This window comes from Hyla sarda, chromosome 1, assembly GCF_029499605.1.
Source record: "Hyla sarda isolate aHylSar1 chromosome 1, aHylSar1.hap1, whole genome shotgun sequence".
Classification (NCBI taxonomy): Eukaryota; Metazoa; Chordata; class Amphibia; order Anura; family Hylidae; genus Hyla; species Hyla sarda.
In genome coordinates this window covers 147,569,176-147,590,903 of record NC_079189.1, presented here as the reverse complement: position 1 = coordinate 147,590,903, position 21,728 = coordinate 147,569,176, and the positions used below count along the sequence as shown (strand labels likewise).

Genomic DNA, 21,728 nt, shown 5'->3' with positions numbered 1-21,728 from the left:
TAGTAATCATGACTTTTGATAAGCTTCAAACGGTGACTCCGGTCGGCTCAGTTTTGACCCGTATGCGGTTTTGGACCAGACCTAAAACCGTAGTAAACTACGGTTTTAGGTCCGGTCAGGAAACCACATACGGGTCAAAACTGAGCCGACCGGAGTCACCGTTTGACTCCGGTCGGCTCATTAAAGTAAATGGAGTCACGGGCTGATCCGGCTGGGGTATGGGAGCGCCCGGTTTGCCCCTCCCCCAGCCGGACCCGGCACCCGTATGTAAAAAACGAGATGTGAATGCAGTCTTATGCAGTATTTTTTGCTGATGGGTTTTGTCAGAGGATTTTTCACATTTATCATCTCCAAAACTTTCTATCTCTATAAAACGCCTTCTGTTTTGTTCTTCTGTATAACAGTGGATTGCCTTGAAGTATCCTGACATTGCCATATATGTGGATACCTGCAGAGAATGCTATGAAGCTTATGTTATCTACAATTTCATGATTTTCCTCTTGAACTATTTAACAAATCGCTGTCCAAATTTGGCACTGGTTCTTGAAGCAAAAGATCAGCAGAGACATCTACCTCCTCTGTGTTGTTGTCCATCCTGGCCTATGGGAGAGTAAGTTATTGCACTATATGACTTAGAAATGATGATGCTTATTGCTATTACTCATTTTGGAGAGATGGAAAAGCCATGTGCTCTGTTTGGAGTAGCTTTACTTAAAGGGGTACTCCGCCCCTAGACATCTTATCCCTTATCCAAAGGATAGGGGATAAGATGTCTGATCGCAGGGTCTGGCCTCTGGGACCCCCCCACGATCTCTGTGCAAGTACCCGGCATTCTGAACATTATGTTAAGAACGCTTGGTGTAGGTGGCCGTGTGTGTGACGTCACGCTACGCCCTCTCGTGATGTCATGCCACACCCCCTCCATTCATGAGAGGCTGGACCCCCATGATCAGACAAGTCTATCCATATCCTTTGGATAGGGGATAAGATTTCTAGGGGCAGAGTACCACCTAGTAAACACCTAGGCTTACTCTGAGTTACCAAAGGTTCATGCCTAAGGTGTTTTCAGCCTTTTTTTGGATGTTTTATGCCTTTAATGCCCACTGGTATGCTGCTCACTGCTATACAATCCACTAGAACAGTGGTCTTCAACCTGCGGACCTCCAGATGTTGCAAAACTACAACTCCCAGCATGCCCGGACAGCCATCGGCTGTCCGGGCATGCTGGGAGTTGTAGTTTTGAAACATCTGGAGGTCTGCAGGTTGCAGACCACTGCACTAGAATGAAGGGGGTGTTCTTCTTGGCAGGGGGGCATCAAATAATGATGTAGAGAATTTTTGGGTATCTCCCAACCGAATATTAGCTATACTCCCAGTCAATTCTGCAATCAAAAAGGGGGGGGGGGGGGGAGAGGAGTGACTAAGACTTAACTTTTAATCAAGTAATCTTAAAATTGTATATAAATTATATGTGAATGTACAGTGTGGGGTAGATCTGATGTTGTCTCCCCACCATAAAGACGCAATAATTACACACTGTTAAATGACCACGAGTGTTTAGTATTATAACTTTAGCATCATAGATTATTTCCCTTAATGCCCGACGCGTTTCGGTCACCATCCATGACCTCCTCAGGGACAGGTAGGGTATATATTTCATATGCCAAATGAGCCCTGCTTATAAGTGGTACAGTCCTACGCCACATCTAGATATAGCAGGGAACAAGACACTCATCACAAGCAGGCAGTGATACAGTACCGCCTCTTGATAATATTTAAAATCCAGAGTCTTGAATAGACCAATAACGGACCCTGGAGCGCCTAGGATATGGTCAATCCCTGAAAAAAAGCACATATAGATACAAGCTGCTATCAGGTCATGTCACATATTCGTTCTAAACCTGAAAGAGAAAACAGCCGTATTACTTACGATTAGGCGTCTAACGATAGTCTCCATGTGCATACCCGCTTGGTTGCGGGGAGCCGTACAGTCCTGTCGGCTTCTATGCTGCACATGGAGAGACGCCGCGGCGTTCTGTGTAATATCCGATCGCCGGGCGGAAGGGAGGCGGGGCCCGGATGACGCAGCTTCCGGTTCACGCCGCCAATCCGGAAATGTGTGGCCGCTCTGTGTTAGGGAGCGGTAACCAGGCAACCCGATTAACTCCACTGTGCCCGGACAAAAGGACAGGATTTACAAATGTGAGTAGAACCAAGGTTTTTTGGCTAGCTCATACTGCAGCAATGTAGTTTTACTTGTTACCATAGGTAACAAGTGTAGATTTGAGACTATTTGGGACATGTCTGGAGATTATTGGAGGGGCTTATATAATATCCTGGTGATATAAGGACATTTTATTTTATTGATGTTTTTTTGACGGATGGGCACAGGCATAGAGGCAAGTATGAGGAGATCTGGCGAGAGGAGCCATAGAGACACAGTGACAATAGGGAAAAATAGGGGGGCATCACTCATCACGTGCAGTGCAGGATCTCCTGGCCCGGTGGCTGCAGTAAAGTTGCAGGTATTCTTTTCTAGTGGCGCTTCTGTGCCCATTCCTGAGACATAGACTGCTGTTATTCAGGCACATGTTAGCATCTGCTATATACAAAGACCCTTAGTGGCTCATAATATGATGCACATTATTCACAAACATATATTTCATTAATAAAGCATATTACAAATATGCACATTTTTTGGTCCTCTACCATATATCAGAAGGTTTTACATCTGACCATTCCCATTTCAGGCCATGTTACACAAGGTGATTATTAGTTGAACAGACCAATACTGCCTTGGGTAATAGGCCTAGTGGTCGACTGACAAACAAGCAAACGGCTGATTACATCTTAAAAACCATTGTTTGTCGGCTGCACATGTCCCTGTGTCATAGGGGTCTACCTGATTGGTGCACACATCGGTCACGTCTGCCTGTGTAAGGCTGGGTTTACACCACATTTTGTTAAAGGGGTACTCCGGTGAAAACCTTTTTTCTTTTAAATCAACTGGTGGCAGAAAGTTAAACATATTTGTAAATTACTTCTATTAAAAAATCTTAATCCTTCCTGTACTTATTAGCTGCTGAATACTACAGAGGAAATTCTTTTCTTTTTGGAATGCTCTCTGATGACACCACGACCACAGTTCTCTCTGCTGACGTTATTATAATAATAATACTTTATTTATTGTTGTCCTTAGTGGGATTTGAACCCAAGTCCCCAGCAATGCAAGGCAGCAGTGCTAACCACTGAGCCACCATGCTGCACTTAGCATACATCTGCTATGCATGGTTGCTAAAATGGACAGAGATGTCAGCAGAGAGCACTGTACTCGTGATGTCATCAGTGTTCCAAAAAGAAAGGAATTTTCTCTGTAGCATTCAGCAGCTAATAAGTACTGGAAGGATTAAGATTTTTTAATAGAAGTAATTTACAAATATGTTTAACTTTCTGCCACCAGTTTATTTAAAAGAAAAAAGGTTTTCACCGGAGTACCCCTTTTAATACGGGGACCAGATCCGGCTGGGGGAGTGAAAACCGTGGACTGCACCTCATTCATTTAGGTTCGGTCACAAAACCGGATACGGGGCAAAAATTAGCTGACCGAAGTCACTATCTGACTCTCAAATGAATGAGATGCTGGCCAAGTCTGGCTGGCTTACGGGAGCACCCAGCCCACCTGGCCGGCTTTTCACTCCCCCAAGCCCAATCCAGTCCCCGTATTAACAAAACGTGGTGTGAACCCAGCCTAATACTACCTTTAGGCTAAGTTCATATCCAGTTTAGAGCTTTGTCACAGAGTCCGTTCCTGGTTTAAAAAAATAAATAAAAACTAGCTGGACGGTTCTTTGCACGGAGAGGTCCGTCTGGTTTTTAGTCCATGTTGTTTTTTTCCTCAAACCCTGTAAAACAACAAACACCTGTAGCATTTTTTCTTCTTTACAAAACTTAATGGTAACAATGTCCCTTTATATAAGAAATTATTAGTACAGTTATTAGAAATAAATTTTGGGTTGAAACCTTACTACAGATATATGTGTATAAGTGAGGATGACATATGGACACTTTTCTGTTTTCACATATGGTAATTTTCTTGCAGCGTGCTGTTGTTTCGGTGTAAGTTGGGCGTGCTCCAGTATACAGTGGTTCGACCAGTTACAACTATAATTGCTTTGTAAGTATATTATGCAGTCGTGTGTGTTTGTCTTCTCTTCATCGATGCTATCATTTATAAAAGTGATAAACATTCAATGCTATGGGAGAGGGTTTTCCGGGGAAAAGTCTGGAAGTAGTTTTTTTTTTTTTACTTTTGAAGCCCCTCCAAATATCAGTGTGGCAATAATTAATATTGTATTACATGAAGGGCTATATTAGTCAGATCCTGCAGTAGGAAATATAAAACCTCACTTCTTTTTATGCCTCCTCCTTTAGCAGGCCTCTCTTATACACAGACCGAATATAAATTAAAATCTTTCTTGTTCCTGCTTTTCCCTCTCATCCTTGCTAAACTATATGGGTAAAGATATTGCAGTAATTTAAAGACTTTTTAGTGCTGTTGTTTACATTTTTTTTTTCTAATGTTTTTAATGCAGATGTGCTTTAAAGGGGTATTCCGGCTTTATACATCTTATCCCCTATCCAAAGGGGTCCCCTGCGATCTCGGTGCAGCCCCCAGCCTTCTGTCCTGGGCGCTGCCTCCGAGACAGGAACGTGATGTCACGCCCACGCCCCCTAATTACGTCGCGCCAAACCCCCTCCATTCATGTCTATGGGAGGGGGCCTCCCATAGACATAATTGGAGGGAGCGTGGTGTAGGGATCGACCGATATCGTTTTTTTAGGGCCGATACCGATAATCGGTGCAGGTTAGGGCCGATAGCCGATAACTTATACCGATATTCCGGTATAAGTTATCGGCTATTTAACCCCCTGCGACACCGCTGCAGATCATTGATTTAAAGCGGGCGCTTTAAATCAATGATCTGCAGTGGCTTTTGCGGGGCCATAGACTGCCGCCGCCACCACCCGCTTCTCTCCCCTACCGGGCCATCCATCCTTCCTTCATGTAGTGTCCGGGGGCGTTCCGGGTGGAGGGTGGTCCGGTCCGGGCTGTCCTTCTTCTCCGGCGGTCATCTTCTCCACTCCGGGCAGGCTCCGGCCTAGTACGCTGCATAGACGTCGCTGCGCAGTGACGCCCGTGCGCAGCGACGCACCTGACGTCACGGCGTAGCGGCGTCTATGCAGCGTACTAGGCCGGAGCCTGCCCGGAGTGGAGAAGAAGACCGTGGGAGAAGAAGGACAGCCCGGACCGGACCACCCTCCACCCGAAACACCCCCGGACACTACATGAAGGAAGGATGGCCTGGACCACCCCCATTACGGATAAGTTTAATTTTTTTTATTGACTCAGAGGGTGGGGGAGGGGCCCGACCGGTATAGCGGTATGGGAAAAAATCCATACCGGTATACCACCTAGCATCACGGTGGGCGGTGCGGTGGGTCGGGGGTGCGGTGCGGCGGGTCGAGGGGGTGGCGGTCGCGGTGCGGTGGGGGCGGGGCATTATCGGCAAGATAATTGCCGATACCGATAATGCCCAAAATCGTGATTATCGGCCGATAATATCGGCCATACCGATAATCGGTCGATCCCTAGCGTGGTGTGACGCCACAAGGGAACATGGCCATGACATCACAACCCCAGTGCCAGGGGCTGCACCTAGATCGCAGGGGTCCCCAGCGGCGGATAGGGGATAAGATGTATAAACCCAGAATACCCCTTTAAGTTTTTCTAAGGATAGGTACAGTGTTTTGGTTTAGATTTTTAGCTGAAGTCACGAGTAGAAATAAAAGGAAGGTAAAATTTACAAGAAAGACTGATAGAATGCCTTTAGAAAGTCTTTAGAGCCTTTCACTTTTTTCACATTTTATGTTGCGGTCTTGTCCTAGTGTATTAAAAAAAAAATAAAAAAAATCTAGTTTTACCCCATCATTCTGCACTGAATACTCCTTAAAGGGGTACTCCGCTGCTCAGCGTTTGGAACAAAATGTACAAAAACGATTAGAGCCGGCGTCGGGAGCTCGTAACGTTTTATCCCCGCCCCCTAGCTTTGGCTTAAAGTTAACGGGGATATTTATCAAAGGATTTAGACTGGTTTTTCCTGTCTAAATTAGTCGCACCGAAAGTCGCAGTCTAAATACCGTATTTATCGGGGTATACCACGCACCGGCCTATAACACGCACCCTCATTTTACCAAGGATATTTGGGTAAAAAAGTTTTTTACCCAAATATCCATGGTAAAATGAGGGTGCGTGTGTGTGCGTGTATACCCCGATACACCCCCAGGAAGGCAGGGGGAGAGAGGCCGTCGCTGCCCGCTTCTCTCCCCCTGCCTTTCCTGGGGTCTAGAGCCCTGCTGCCGGCCCTTCTCTCCCCCTGGCTATCGGCGCCGCTGCCCGTTCTGTCCCCCTGACTATCAGTGTCGGCGCCCCATTGCCGGCGCCGATAGCCAGGGGGAGAGAAGGGGCAGCGGCACCCATTGCCGGCACCGCTGCCCCGTTGCCTCCCCCCATCCCCGGTGGCATAATTACCTGTTGCCGGGGTCGGGTCCGCGCTGCTGCAGGCCTCCGGCGTGCGTCCCCTGCGTCGTTGCTATGCGCTGCGCATGACGTCAGTGCGCCGCGCCATGCATAGCAACGACGCAGGGGACGCACGGCGGAGGCCTGCAGCAGCGCGGGCCCGACCCCGGCAACAGGTAATTATGCCACCGGGGATGGGGGGAGGCAACGGGGCAGCGGCGCCGGCAATGGGTGCCGCTGCCCCTTCTCTCCCCCTGGCTGTCGGTGCCGCTTCTCTCCCCCTGGCTATCGGCGCCGGCAATGGGGCGCCGGCACCGATAGTCAGGGGGACAGAACGGGCAGCGGCGCCGATAGCCAGGGGGAGAGAAGGGCCGGCAGCAGGGCTCTAGACCCCAGGACAGGCAGGGGGAGAGAAGCGGGCAGCGACAGCCTCTCTCCCCCTGCCTTTCCTGGGGGTGTATCGGCGTATAACACGCACATAGACTTTAGGCAAAAAATTTTAGCCTAAAAAGTGCGTGTTATACGCCTATAAATACGGTATGTGCGACTTTTCTGATTACTTTTGCTTTAGAGGAATTGTAGAACATGATGCATTCTAGTCTAGTCTATAAAATTCTGAATTTATCAAAAGCGACTTTTCAGCGACAATTCGCATCGGCTGAAAGTACGCAAAATGTCAGACCATACTGGAGCAGGTTTAAATACAGTATAAAGCATAGATCACGAAGTCCGTGCGCAGAATTTATCAAGAGCCGTGCACCTTTTGATAAATTAGGCGCGCAATAGACCAGCCTAACGCTCTGTAGTTTGTCCCGCATTAATATAGACCATAGACAGCTTTGATAAATATCCCCCAATGTGTGAATCTAGCCTCATAGAAACCTGTATTGCACAAAAGCAAGGTTTTCTTTAAGGCAGATCATACTAGGATTGCACATTGGATGTACATTAATGGTACATAATCCACACCAATGCAAGTAGAAGAAAAATATGGGCCTTATTTATAAAAACTGTCTTATTTGCCCATAGAAACCAATCACAGCTCACCTTTCATGTTCTTAGAGCCATGTTGAGGAATGAGAACTGCACTGGGATTGGTAGCTATAGGCAACTAGTACAGTTGAAGTCAAATGTGGGCAATATTAAGGTAAAATTTAACTATCATCGAAACCAATCAGAACTCTGCTTTCATATCTTTTTTTTTTATTTTTTTAAAGGTTTTTATTTAAATCCATACAAAATTACATTAGCACAGTAAAATTTTACAATATAATAGTTGTAATAATAATTTTGTTTTTAAACCTAGCAATATTCCTTATTAGGAGTCCTCTAAGGAATGCTTTAAGAGTATCCCATACCATTAATGTACAAGTAGACCCAACATTTATGTCCCAGAATTCCCTGATTTCTTTCTCCAGTCCCTTTAGTTATATCATCGATTTTTAGCCAGTGCGGATTTATATACATACTCCTAATCCCAGTCCTTGCCTCCTGCTTTCATAGGCAACATGAATATCTGCAGCAAAATTCATTACAGAGCCCATATATTGGCCATTTTGACTCCCCTTTGAAGTGGTTGGGGAAAAATTCCCAATAAATCCAGTCTTTTTAATGGTAAATCTAACATGCAGTGGATTTGAAATCTGCTCCACAGGTCAGTTTCTGCACAGATTTTCTCCACATTGTGTGGCTGAGATCTCCACCTTGCTGCTACTGCATGTCATGGTGAGGTACAATATCCATAGGAGAAATTAGAAAATGTTGGTGGAAAAACTCTAACCAGTTGTTACTTTTGCTGTTGTCTTTAGGATTTGTCAGCTGACTGGTATCTATGGTGAAGGAGATTTTAGTCTAAAAAATGCTTGGACGTACTTGGTCATAATTAACAATGCCTCACAACTGGTAAGTGATGTATGATATGTATATTTACAGTGTACCTGTACTGTGGTTACTGAAGTTACAATATGAACTGCTTCCAGGACAACTGTTGTAGGTTGAAAATATTGTATATTGAGGCCAAAGCTCTACGAAAAGCTAATAACTGGTTCTGAAGGCCCCAAAATGTCCTCCCAAATTAAAAATGAAGGTTAGAGAAAAACGGCTGCTAGAAGCTTCTTCAGGTTCATGTAGAGTCAAATGGAGCTGCCTTCAGCTGATGTCCAATAGGGCAACTCACACTGGCACATGACATGGTGACATTTTCCTAAAAGCTAAATTATAAGTAACCTGGCATGTTCGCAACAGAACAGATGCTTTAGGTCCTTCAATCTGTGACGTGTCATCTCAATGGATCAAACTTGTTTTTCCAGCTCATCCTACAGATATTGTCGGCTCTTTTGACAGAAGGGGGTTAGCATGGGCACTGACCTGTTTGCAACTACACTGTGATATATACAGAGTGAGTTGCAACAAGTTTTTCAGCAATTTGTGGGCTTGTAGCTCATGTGTATGATAGGACCAGACAGGCTAACCTTTTCTCCCTTTGCACAGCAGTGTGCTTTGGGCACCTGTGGCCCCATCACTGGCACTCCAGATGCCCTCCCTCAGATTACTTGTGGAAGGAACTTACTACTGCATTTAGGCTGTCAATCACCACTGTCTGTGTGGGAGGGGGCATAGTGACTGTATCTAGCTGCTTTCTGTCATTATAAAACCAGTCATGGCCTCCACAAATAAAGTTATTTTCAACTCTCTATGGCTCTTCAAATAGTTGAGGAGAATAACATTGGAACACTGTTCTTTTGACCTGTCAGGTCCCCAGGCTGGTGTCTGAGGCCCAAAGGACCTGACAGGTTTTCTTTAAAGGGGCTCTCTGCACCTACACATCTTATCCCCTGTCCAAAGGAGAGATCGTGGGGGTCACAGCGATCTATTCTGCGGCACTGCAGTCATCCGGTGCACAGAGCGAACTTCGCTCCTTGCCTGATGACTAGCGAAGCGGCGCTGACATCACAGGCTCGCCCCCCCTCTTGACGTCATGGCCTCCCTCTCAATGCAAGTCTATGGGAGGGGGGCATGGCGGCCACCTTGCCCCCTCCCTAGACTTGCGTTCAGGGGACGTGACATCACGAGCCTCAGGTGCCACAGCCGGCATTCTAAACAAACAAGGGGGGCGTGTTCCTAGCGGCAGGACCCCTGCGAATAGACATCTTATCCCCCTTTCGGATAATGGATAAGATGTAAGATGTCTAGGGGCAGTGTACCCCTTTTAAGATCCCTGGAAAGAGCCGCTTGCTCTGTTTGAAATGTAAAAAGCATTTATTGAGAACAATCTTATACTTCAGGTATATTTGCAGTCAGAGTCCAGATTTCTTGAAGAACTATTACAATTCACCTCTATACCCATTGTTCTTTTCCCTAACTATTTGTCTGTGCACTACCTTTTGTTTTCTAGTTTGCTATGTACTGTCTTGTCCTGTTCTACAAAGTGCTGAAGGAAGAATTGAATCCGATTCAACCAGTTGGCAAATTTCTGTGTGTGAAGATGGTCGTCTTTGTCTCTTTCTGGTATGTGTGGCTTTAATTATTGAAGCCTTTGTACAGTAGCCTTATTGTTTCATTACATTGGGAGTGTTTAGGTTTGTAGTTATTTATTTGGTATTGGTCCAGGATGGTGTGGGTCATAGATGAAGACTGGCATGATGGCTGAGTAGACAAATGAGAGTTAGCACACATTGGGAGATTTATCAAACTATGTGTAAAGGAATAGAGGAGCCGTGGTAATGTTGCCACAGAAGATGCTCTTCATCACACTGGTGTAGGCAGCACATGGAGTTATAAGAATGGTGCATTTTTGTATCATCACTTCAAAAATAGTGTGCAGACAGCCAACTGTGCGCCTGGAGATGAACCACCTCAGTCTAATACCCTATCATGGGAGTGGTGCTGCCTAACCACATGTAATGGATTATCCTGGCTGAGCAGTAACCTGCTTAACCCCTTCCTAACATTTGACATGCATACACCAAATGTGAGATCCATATGAATGGAGATGTTTTAGGAGCTGTGGGTACCAGCTGCTAACTGCAGCTGGCCATCACATTTAATCCCAAAATGCTGCAGTGGTTAGCTGCCAGTGGCCTACTGAAAGCTACCTAGCCATCCATGTTTAAAAAGAGGGACAGTACCCTGCAGTACATTAGTATTCCAGTGTACTGTACACGCAATTCAGTCACTGCTTTTATAACTTCCATAGTGGGACAAAAGAATATAACCCCCTCCCCCCCCCCCCCCCCCCCTCTCCTCCTCCTTTCCCAAAAACTAACATAATTGGAATTGGTACTGAGGGCAATTGAATTATAACATTATTTATTCTGAACAGTGAATGCCGTAAATCACCTTGCATCCAGAAATACATGGACATTTACCCCAAATAGTATCTAGAAACAGTACAGATCACCATCCCCACTCACACAGAAACCCACAGAAAAAGGAATTGGTCATATTATAAAATCTGTTAAATACAAGTCTGGTATCTTTATTATTGTAGGAACCCACACAGTGCACCAAGGTGTAAAAGGCACTTGCTTCTCTCTTCTGGTTCAGACTGACAATTTGGCACTTTTCTTATCCCTCATTCATTTCTAGGTTTCGTGTCCCTGATGCCATTAGACTTGGCATCTGTTGTAAAATAAATCACGTCTTTCTTTCCCCCAGGCAAGCTGTATTGATCGCACTCATGGTGAAAGTTGGAATTATTTCTGATCAACATCTTTGGGACTGGAAATCTGTCAAAGATGTTGCTACAGGCCTTCAGGTAAGATGATATATTAGAAGTATATTGTTGGTAGAATCTATTTCATTTTAAAATATCCTTTGATGAAGACATTAAAACAAGTCATCTTCATAACATCTTTAAAAAATGTCCAAAAACCAAGGTAACATATATCATAAAGACAATATAAGCAATTTGTTAAAGGAAACTTGTGAAAAGTTTCATGCTGCCTGAAAACAGGTTCCCTAATAACAATGCACTTATGATTTATTCTGAGATGCTGCAGTATTTTATAGAAATGTTTTGTTTTAAAAACACCCAGGAACTGAGAATGAAGTCACTGCATCGACAGTCCCTGGCAGCTTCTCCCTACGAGGCTTGATTGACAGGTCTCTTCCTATATTTGTATAAAATAGACGGGGGCTTTCTCTAGTGTAATCATGGTTTGTAGAATGAACATTCATTCTTTTGTGTCTCTGGTGTACTAACCTTTTAGGGTTGTACTTCCACAGGTAGGCACATTACTATTTAGCGTTTTTCTCCCTTGTATAGGGATCACCATCCACTGCAGCTCCTTACTTGAAGAGTAAGAACTTCCAAGAACCATCCCTGTGTCTTGAAGCCCCATTTCCAGACAGTTTTTAAACAGATTTTAATTAATTAAATAAATAAGTCCTAGTTTGTTGCAATACGGGACTCTGTCTCTGTTTCATGCTGCTTGTGGTTCAGAAAATCTTGTAAGCTTGGTTTGCACCAGTATGCATCATCCGTTTTGCAGCACAACACCGATTCTGCTGGGTCCAGCAGAAGCAGCGGTGTGATGCGAAATTGATTTTGTCCCATTCCTCCGCTTTCTTGTCCTATACCTGATATCCTGAAATTACCACAATTACCCAAATATTTTTCTAAATATATAAATGCAAAAAACAAAAAAAACAATGACAGAGCATGTAGGACCCCTTAATAATGATAATGGGGAGGTAGAGGCAGATCTTCTTAATGGGTTCTTTTAGTTCTGTATATAAGAAGGAAGAGGGAGCAGCTGACGCAGGCCGGGCCAGCGCTGTTAACACATCATGTAATGTACTGAATTGGCTTAATGTAGATATGGTTTAAAGTAAATTAAGTAAAGGTAAACAAATCTTCAGGGCCAGATGGATTACACCCAAGAGTTCTTAGAGAACTAAGTTCAGTAATATCTGTACCCTTGTTCATGATATTTAAAGATTCTCTGGTGTCTGGTATTGTTCCAAGGGACTGGGCAAGGCAAAAGTGGCGCCAATCTTCAAAAAGGGCTCTAGGTCTTCGCCAGGAAACTATAGACCAGTAGGGCTTAACGTGCATTGTGGGTAAATTGTTTGAAGGACTTATAAGGGATTACATACAGGAATACATAGGGGATAATTGTATTATAAGTGATAGCCAGCATGGGTTTACTAAGGATAGAAGTTGTCAAACCAATCTAATTTGCTTTTGTGAAGCTGTGAGTAGAAGCCTTGACAGAGGAATGGCTGTGGATATAGGGGGAGATTTATCAAAGGATTTATTTTTTTTTTTTTCACGTAACTTTGGTGCAATACTTTGGCGCAGTGTCTTTTTGCGCCAAAGTTTGTCGCATCTTCTCCACTGCCATTTTTACAACTTTCTCAAAATCACCCGGTCATGTGTGTGATTTTAACTTTAGTCAGTAGTTCATCATTTGCGCCAATAGATCTTTGGCGCAAATCCCATTTTTTTTGGCACAAATCCCCGCCAAGAAATTTTGCACATGGAAAACCCACTTAGCAATGTCAGAAAATGTAAAGGCGTCAAAATACATTACATTTTTTTTTTTTTGTGAAAGCAGCGACGCCTCCAGGGCTGCTCAATACTATCCTGTGACATAGTTGTCTCTGAGGGACCTTCACCCTCCATTGAGCCAGCATTGGACATGGCCACACAGGTTCAGGAAAGGTAAGCACTAAAGCAGTGGTCTCCAACCTGCGGACCTCCAGATGTTGCAAAACAACAACTCCCAGCATGCCCGGACAGCCAAGGCTGTCCGGGCATGCTGGGAATTGTAGTTTTGCAACATCTGGAGGTCCTCAGGTTTAAGACCACTGCACTAAAGTAACAACAAAAAAAAAAACTACCCAAGTTGAAAATAAAATCCCTTTCACATGGTGGCTATAAACCCCACAAAAGAAAATAACTCATGTCGCTTGCTGATTATACTGCAGGAGGGACTCCGAAATGGCTGCTCTACAGGGTAAAATACGCGTCCTCTGTGGCGGTAAATTCTGTGTAAAAGGCGCTGGGAACAGCTGATTTCAACATTTGAGCCAAAATTACTAACAACTTGCACCAAATGATAAATTTGGTGCATGTACACGAAAACCAAAGTGAAAAAAAAAGGGTAAAAAGAAACTGTCAACAGGCAAAATTGATAAATACCCCCCCATAGTGTTTTTGGATTTTGCAAAAGTGTTTGATACTGTCTTTCATAGATGTCTGATAGGGAAGTTAAGGTCTTTGGGTTTGGAAACTTTACTTTGTAACTGGATTGAAAACTGGCTTAAAGGGTAGCTCCCACCATCCCTTTTTTTCCCCTCTCTGTCCCTGCCTATTTCCCATCTATCCCTGCCTAAATTTTTTATTTTTTTTTTACTGTATAAAAAATGCAGTTTTGTCTGCCTGGTAGTGTGCTCACTACCAGGCAGACTTCCAGAGCAGGCGTAACAGCACTGATGCCTGCTGGGGCTGACTTCCGCCCTTAGTTCATCTACACAGGGTGCCTCCAGCTGTTTCACCACTACAACTCCCAGCTTGCCCTGACATCTATAGGCTGTCAGGGCATGCTGGGAGTTGTAGTGGGGAAAAACTGGAAAAACTGTGTTAAAAACAATACATGGCCGCGGCGCAACCTGAACCCCGCTACCCCTCCCCTGAACCCCGCTACCCGAACACCACCCCCCAGACATACCAGGACAGTGCAGCGACGGGATGCCGGGCCGGCGTGCAAGGCCAGGGAGCAGGGGAGCCAATGCGCGCTTTTTCTGTTCTCAGCGCTCGCTCCCGCCTGTTTGATTGACAGGCGGGAGCGAGCAACGCAGTGAGTGAATTCCGACTCATTGCCAGGCTTCAATGAGTCGAAATTTACTATTGACGTCACTGCCGAATGCACTCGGCCACTAGGAGGGCGACCCCTAGTGGCCGAATTTAAAAGTGATTTTAAACTGTTTTAAAATCACTTTTTTTTTATTAAAGTATATCAGAGATATGTTGTAGTACTTAAGTACTACAACATATCAATTTTTTTATTTCATGACAGTGCCCATTTAAGGATCGTACCCAGAGAGTGGTGGTCAATGATTCGTACTCTGATTGGTCCCCGGTAATTAGTGGTGTACCCTAAGGTTCAGTACTGGGCCCGCTCTTGTTTAATTTATTTATTAATTATATAGAGGATGGCATTAACAGCTCTGTTTCAATCCAATCTTTGCAGATGACACCAAGCTTTTTAGTACAGTACAGTCTATAGAGGATGTGTATAGGCTACAAGATGACTTGGATAGACTAAGTGTCTGGGCATCCACTTGGCAAATGAGGTTCAATGTGGATAAATGTAAAGTTATGCATCTGGGTACTAAAAATCTGCATGCAACGTATGTCTTAGGGGGGTTAAACTGGCAGAGTCACTGGTAGAGAAGGATCATAGATTACAGATAGCATGAATAGCATGCAGTGTCAGGCAGCTGCTTCTAAAGCCAGCAGGATATTGTCCTGTATCAGAAGAGGCATGGACTTGAGGGACAGGGACATAATACTCCCCCTTTATAAACCTCACCTGGAATATGCTGTTCAGTTTTGGGCACTAGTTCATAAAAGGGAAGTTGTGGTGCTGGAGAAGGTGCAGAGATCCACACCTAAACTAATATGGGGCATGGAACATCTTACCTATGAGGAAAGATTTAAAGAATCACATTTATTTAGTCATGAGAAGAAATGTTTAAGGTGGGATATGATCAATGTATATAAATATATAAATGGCCCATACAAAAAATATGGGGAAAAATTTTTACTGGTTAAAGCCCCTCAAAGGACAAGGGGGCACACTCTCAGTCTGGAGAAGAAAAGGTTTAGTCTCAAGGGGTGACACCCCTTCTTTACCATAGGAACTGTGAATTTATGGAACAGTCTACCTCAGGAACTGGTCACGACAGGAACAGTTGTGGGCTTCAAAACAGGGTTAGATACATTCCTAGAACAAAATAACATTAATGATTATGCAGAAATATAAAATCACATCCCTTCCCCTTCATCCAACCATAACCCTTCCCTTCAGTTCTTTGGTTGAACTTGACGGATGTCTTTTTTTCAACCGTACTAACTTATGTAACTATGTAAAAACCTAGTACAGGAGTGCAGTTGTTTTTTTTTAATTTACATCTATGGTATTTTGAAGAAACTGTATCTGTTACAACTGAGCACCATATCTCCTGTGAATGTATACATGGCCCATGCTTGTGAGTGAACCAGATGTGCAGGTTAGCAAGTAGTGCCGACCTTACATTTCTTTCTGACTGTAATGACACCTATTAGTATACAGTACTGATGATGTATTGCCAAAAAAGTGCACATGCATAAGACAAGGGACTGAGGTGGCTTCTCACTGAAAATATAAACAGTAACAGGTTTGGATCTCAAATCTAGACCCAGCAAGCCCTATAATAAACGCCATTTTGTAACTTTTGGGGGCTCCCGTTTCTACGCATTGCAATATTTGGTAAAAATGACACCTTATCTTTATTCTGTAGGTCCATATGGTTACAAGGATACCCAACTTATGTAGGTTTTATTTTATTTTAATACAAATTGGCATCTTATGACCCCTATAACTTTTTTATTTTTCCGTGTACGGGGTGGTATGAGGGCTAATTTTTTGTGCCGTCATCTGTAGTTTTTTTTGTGCATTTGTTTTGATGGGACTTTTTGATCGCGTTTTTATTAATATTTTTATGGTATATGAAGTGACCAAAAATGCACAATTTTGGACTTTGGTAATTTTTTACGTGCACGCCATCGACCGTGTGGTTTAGCTAACCTAATTTTTATTTTTTTTTATTACATTATTTTATTTAAAAAATGGGAAAAGGGGGTTGATTTAAAATGTTAACAGGGAATGGGTTAATTAACTTTTATTAAAAAAAAGGGCTAAAAAAAAATCTTCCCTTGCAAAGCACTGATCAGCGTAACCGGCACTCTGCAGGCATGGAGCAGTAGATAGCCTATCAGACAACGGAGAGGCAGGTGAGGACCCTCCCGTCGTCTGGTAAGCTGATCGAGATTTTGTCACGATAGTCCCGATCAGCTCCGCTGAGCTGCTGGGATTCTTTTACTTTCTTTTTAGACACTGCGATCAACTTTGATTGCGGCGTCAAAAGGGTTAATGTCGGGCATCTGCCCGATCAGCCGCACCTGGAATTAGCCATGGGTCTTGGCTGCCCATAGCAACCGGGACCCACCGGGTTTAACTTGTGTACAGGTACGTCCTGAGTCCTTAAGGATCGGGGATGCAGGGAGTATGCATACGCCCTGCGTCCCCAAGAGGTTAAACCGCACGGTCAATAGCGTGCACGTAAAAAAATTCTGAAGTCCAAAATAGCGTATTTTTGGTCACTTTTTATACCATTAAAAAATTTATAAAAAGCGATCAAAAAGTAAGATCAAAACAAAAATGGTACCGATAAAAATTTCAGATAACGGAGCAAAAAATGAGGCCTCATACATCCATATATGCGGAAAAATAAAGTTATAGGGGTCAGAAGAGGACATTTTTAAAAGTAGAAATTTTTCTGTATGTAGTTAAGATTTTTTCCAGAAGTACCACAAAATCAAACCTATATAAGTAGGGTATCATTTTAATTGTATGGACCTACAGAATAATAAGGTGTCATTTTGACCGAAAAATGCACTGCGTAGAAACGGAAGCCCCCAAAAGTTACAAAATTGAGTTTTTTTCTTCAATTTAGTCACACACAATTTTTCCCATTTTGCCATGGATTTTTGGATAAAATGACTAATGTCACTGCAAAGTAGAATTGGTGGCGTATATGGATTTTAGGTGGAATATTGAAAGGGTTATGATTTTTAAAAGGTAAGGATGAAAAAATGAAAATGCAAAAACTGAAAAATGCTGAGTCCTTAAGGGGTTAAGTCCCCCACTTGCATGTGTGCAAATTCCTGTTATGATCTGATGAAACAAAGGTTAAACATTTTGGACATAATTTCAAAAGGCATGTTTGGTGCAAACACAACACTGCTCATGACCCAAAGAACACCATACCCACAGTGAAGCACGGTGGTGGCAGCATCATGCTTTGGAGACGTTAGGGTGTGGAGGGAATTATGAACTCATCCAAATACCAGTCAATTTTGGCACAAAACCTTCAGTTGTTTGTTAAAAAGCTGAAGATGAAGAGGAAGTTCACCTTTCAGCAGACAATGACCAAAAGCACACATCCAAATTCACAAAAGCATGGCTTCACCAGAAGCAGATTGTTTTGGAATGGCCCAGCCGGAACCCAGACCTTAATCCAATTGAACATCTGTGGGGTGATCTGTAGAGGCAGTGCATAGAAGATGTCCTCGCAATCAGACAGATTTGGAGAACTTTTGCAAGGAAGAGTGGGCCAATATTGCCATGTCAAGATGTGCCATGCTAATAGACTCCTATCCAAAAAGACTGATTGCTGGTATAGCATCAAAAGGTGTTACCACAAAGTATTAGTTTAAAGGGGTACTCCACTGGCCAGCATTCGGAACATTTAGTTCCGAATGCTGTGTGCACGCTGGGTCAGCCATGCCCCCTTGTGATGTCACACCACCCCCCCTTAATGCAAGTCTTGCATTGAGATGGCGTAGCGTGATGTCACAAGGGGGCATGGCCGACCCCCTCAGCAGGCACACAGTGTTTGGAACTAAATGTTCCGAATGCTGGCCAGTGGAGTACCCCTTTAAGGGTAGGGTCACATTCTGTATTTTACTGCTCTGTATTTTCCTATCCATTGAAGTCAATGGGTAGCAAAATCAGCTGCAGCAAGATAAGGCACGTGTGACCCTACCCTAAGGCTATGTTCATACTTCACAATGTCCGCATGGAAAATCTCTATGTGGACATTTCAGAGACAGCGGGCACCAGCATTTGGACCGCACAGGAATGTCTCATAGACGGCAATGCATTCCGTGCAAAGTCGGCAGAAAGAATAAACAAGTTCATTCTTTCTGCTGACACGGAATTTGGAATTTCTACACTAGAAACATCTGGCATGGAACTTCCACTGTGTGCTTAGCGCAGCAGAATCCCATTGAATTTAACATGACTCTTCTGCAGTGGAGTCTCCATGCAGAATTCCAATGCGGAAATTCTGAGGTGTGAACTTAGCCTCAGGGTGTGCACTCTAATGCAGCCAGTGTGTGTTTTTTACTTCTATTCCCCTCAAAGAATTGTTCAAAATATAGGTCACATTAACATAGCAGAATCTACTGAACTTAGTCCTGGAACCATATGTGCCTGGTACATTATGCATGGTGTGGACAAGCCTGTAAAGGTGAAAAGCGGACTTGGAGCTAAGGGGAAAGGAGAAATTCTTCCCCCTCAAATTAAGTCAATTTAAGTGCACTTAAGGGAGATGGTAAAGGAAACGGATCCTCTGGTCATGCTTTCTAGCCAGTATTTTTCTGTTATTCTTTTTCGTTTCAACCTTATTTTTAACCCCTTAAGGACTCAGCCCATTTTGGCCTTAAGGACTCAGACAATTTAATTTTAACGTTTTCATTTTTTCCTCCTTGCCTTCTAAAAATCATAATTCTTTTATATTTTCATCCACAGACTAGTATGAGGGCTTGTTTTTTGCGCGACCAGTTGTCCTTTGTAATGACATCACTCATTATATCATAAAATGTATGGCGCAACCAAAAAACACTATTTTTGTGGGGAAATTAAAACGAAAAACGCAATTTTGCTCATTTTGGAAGGTTTCGTTTTCACGCCGTACAATTTATGGTAAAAATGACATGTGTTCTTTATTCTGAGGGTCAATACGATTAAAATGATACCCATTATTACATACTTTTATATTATTGTTGCGCTTAAAAAAAATCACAAACTTTTTAACCAAATTAGTACGTTTATAATCCCTTTATTTTGATGACCTCTAACTTTTTTATTTTTCCGTATAAGTGGCGGTATGGGGGCTCATTTTTTGCGCCATGATCTGTACTTTTTTTTGATACCACATTTGCATATAAAAAACTTTTAATACATTTTTTATAATTTTTTTTTAATAAAATGTATTAAAAAAGTAGGAATTTTGGACTTTTTTTTTTTTTTTTTTTTCGTTCACGCCGTTAACCGTACGGGATCATTAACATTTTATTTTAATAGTTCGGACATTTACGCACGCGGCGATACCAAATATGTCTATAAAAAAAAATGTTTACGCTTTTTGGGGGTAAAATTGGAAAAAACGGACGTTTTACTTTTTTATTGGGGGAAGGGATTTTTCACTTTTTTTTACTTTTACATTTTTTTTTTTTTTTTTTTTAACACTTGAATAGTCCCCATAGGGGACTATTCATAGCAATACCATGATTGCTAATACTGATCTGTTCTATGTATAGGACATAGAACAGATCAGTATTATCGGTCATCTCCTGCTCTGGTCTGCTCGATCACAGACCAGAGCAGGAGACGCCGGGAGCCGGACGGAGGAAGGAGCGGGGACCTCCGTGCGGCGTTCTGAATGATCGGATCCCCACAGCAGCGCTGCGGGCGATCCGATTGTTCATTTAAATGGCGAACTGCCGCAGATGCCGGGATCTGTATTGATCCCGGCACCTGAGGGGTTAATGGCGGACGCCCGCGAGATCGCGGGCGTCGGCCATTGCCGGCGGGTCCCTGGCTGCGATCAGCAGCCGGGATCAGCCGCGCATGACACGGGCATCGCTCCGATGCCCGCGGTTATGCTTAGGACGTAAATGTACGTCCTGGTGCGTTAAGTACCACCGCACCAGGACGTACATTTACGTCCTGCGTCCTTAAGGGGTTAAGTAATTTTAATAGCTGGTGTATGTGAATTTCTTTAAAATGCTAAATTAGAAGGGTCCCTATGATGTGTATGCTTTAGCCTTAATAAAACCTGAAGGGGAAAAAAAGCTTAGGGTGCGTTTTCGGCCATATGCGGTTTCCCGACCGAAGGCAAAAACGTGGTCAACCGCGTTTTTGCCTTCGGTCGGGAAACCGCATACGGCCGAAAACGCAGCCGACTGGAGACTGCGGTTCACTCCGGTCGGCTCATAGACATGCATTAAATACGGTTCCCGTATAAGGCTGAGTGCGGGCACCGCGATTAAGCCCCGCCCCCTCCTCCCAGCCGTATTTGGGAACCGTAAGTACAAAACGTGGTGTGAAAGCACCCTTACAATAAGAATAAAATAAACAAAAAAACTGTCAAACCTGACCAGTGTAGTGATATTCAAGGACACATCTGTGTGGTGTAGTTGATGTCTGGCAGATCTAACACCAAAATATTTTTCCCCTGAATCAGGATTTTGTGATTTGTGTTGAAATGTTCCTGGCAGCCATCGCTCATCACTTCAGCTTTTCCTACAAACCTTATGTGCAAGAAGCTGAAGAAGGCTCGTGTTTTGATTCCTTCCTTGCTATGTGGGATATATCGGATATCCGAGCAGATATATCAGAGCAAGTACGCAATGTTGGTAAGTACAAAATGTTAAAGGGGTACTCAAGTGAAGAACAATTTTTTTTTTTTTTTTAAATGAACTGGCTCCAGAAAGTTAAACAGATTTGTAAATTTATGTCTATTAAAAAATCTTAAAGGGGTAGTCCAGTGGTGAAAAACTTATCCCCTATCCTAAGGATAGGGGATAAGTTTGAGATCGCGGGGGGTCCGACCGCTGGGGCCCCCTGCGATCTCTCTGTACGGGGCCCCGGCTCTCCGCCGAGATAGCGGGTGTCGACCCCCGCACGAGGCGGCGGCCGACACGCCCCCTCAATACATCTCTATGGCAGAGCTGGAGATTGCCGAAGGCAGCGCTTCGGTTCTGCCATTGAGTTGTATTGAGGGGGCGTGTCGGCCGCCGCCTCGTGCGGAGGTCGACACGCCCCCTTCCAGCGGGCTGTCGGGGCTCCGTACAGGAGATCGCAGGGGGCCCCAGGGGTCGGACCCCCCGCGATCTGCAACTTATCCCCTATCCTTAGGATAGGGGATAAGTTGCTCACCACTGAATCACCACTGGACTACTCCTTTAATCCTTCCAGTACTTCTCAGCTGCTTTATACTACAGAAGAAGTTGTGTAGTTCTTTTCTGTATAACACCTCTGTCCATGTCAGGAACTGTCCAGAGCAGGAGAGGTTTGATATGGAGATTTGCTTCT

General features: G+C 43.9%; 1 protein-coding gene across 2 annotated transcripts in view; it reads left to right on the top strand.

The window, feature by feature from the left end:
• TMEM184C (transmembrane protein 184C) overlaps window positions 1–21,728 on the top strand; it is a 35,297-nt gene that overhangs the window by 9,828 nt on the left and 3,741 nt on the right. For both annotated transcript variants that reach the window (XM_056562836.1, XM_056562835.1), the window contains exons 4-9: window positions 405–610; window positions 4,100–4,174; window positions 8,385–8,478; window positions 9,971–10,083; window positions 11,233–11,332; window positions 20,878–21,049. In XM_056562836.1, the coding sequence (XP_056418811.1) occupies window positions 405–610; window positions 4,100–4,174; window positions 8,385–8,478; window positions 9,971–10,083; window positions 11,233–11,332; window positions 20,878–21,049 (760 nt within the window). The remainder of the gene's footprint in view (window positions 1–404; window positions 611–4,099; window positions 4,175–8,384; window positions 8,479–9,970; window positions 10,084–11,232; window positions 11,333–20,877; window positions 21,050–21,728) is intronic.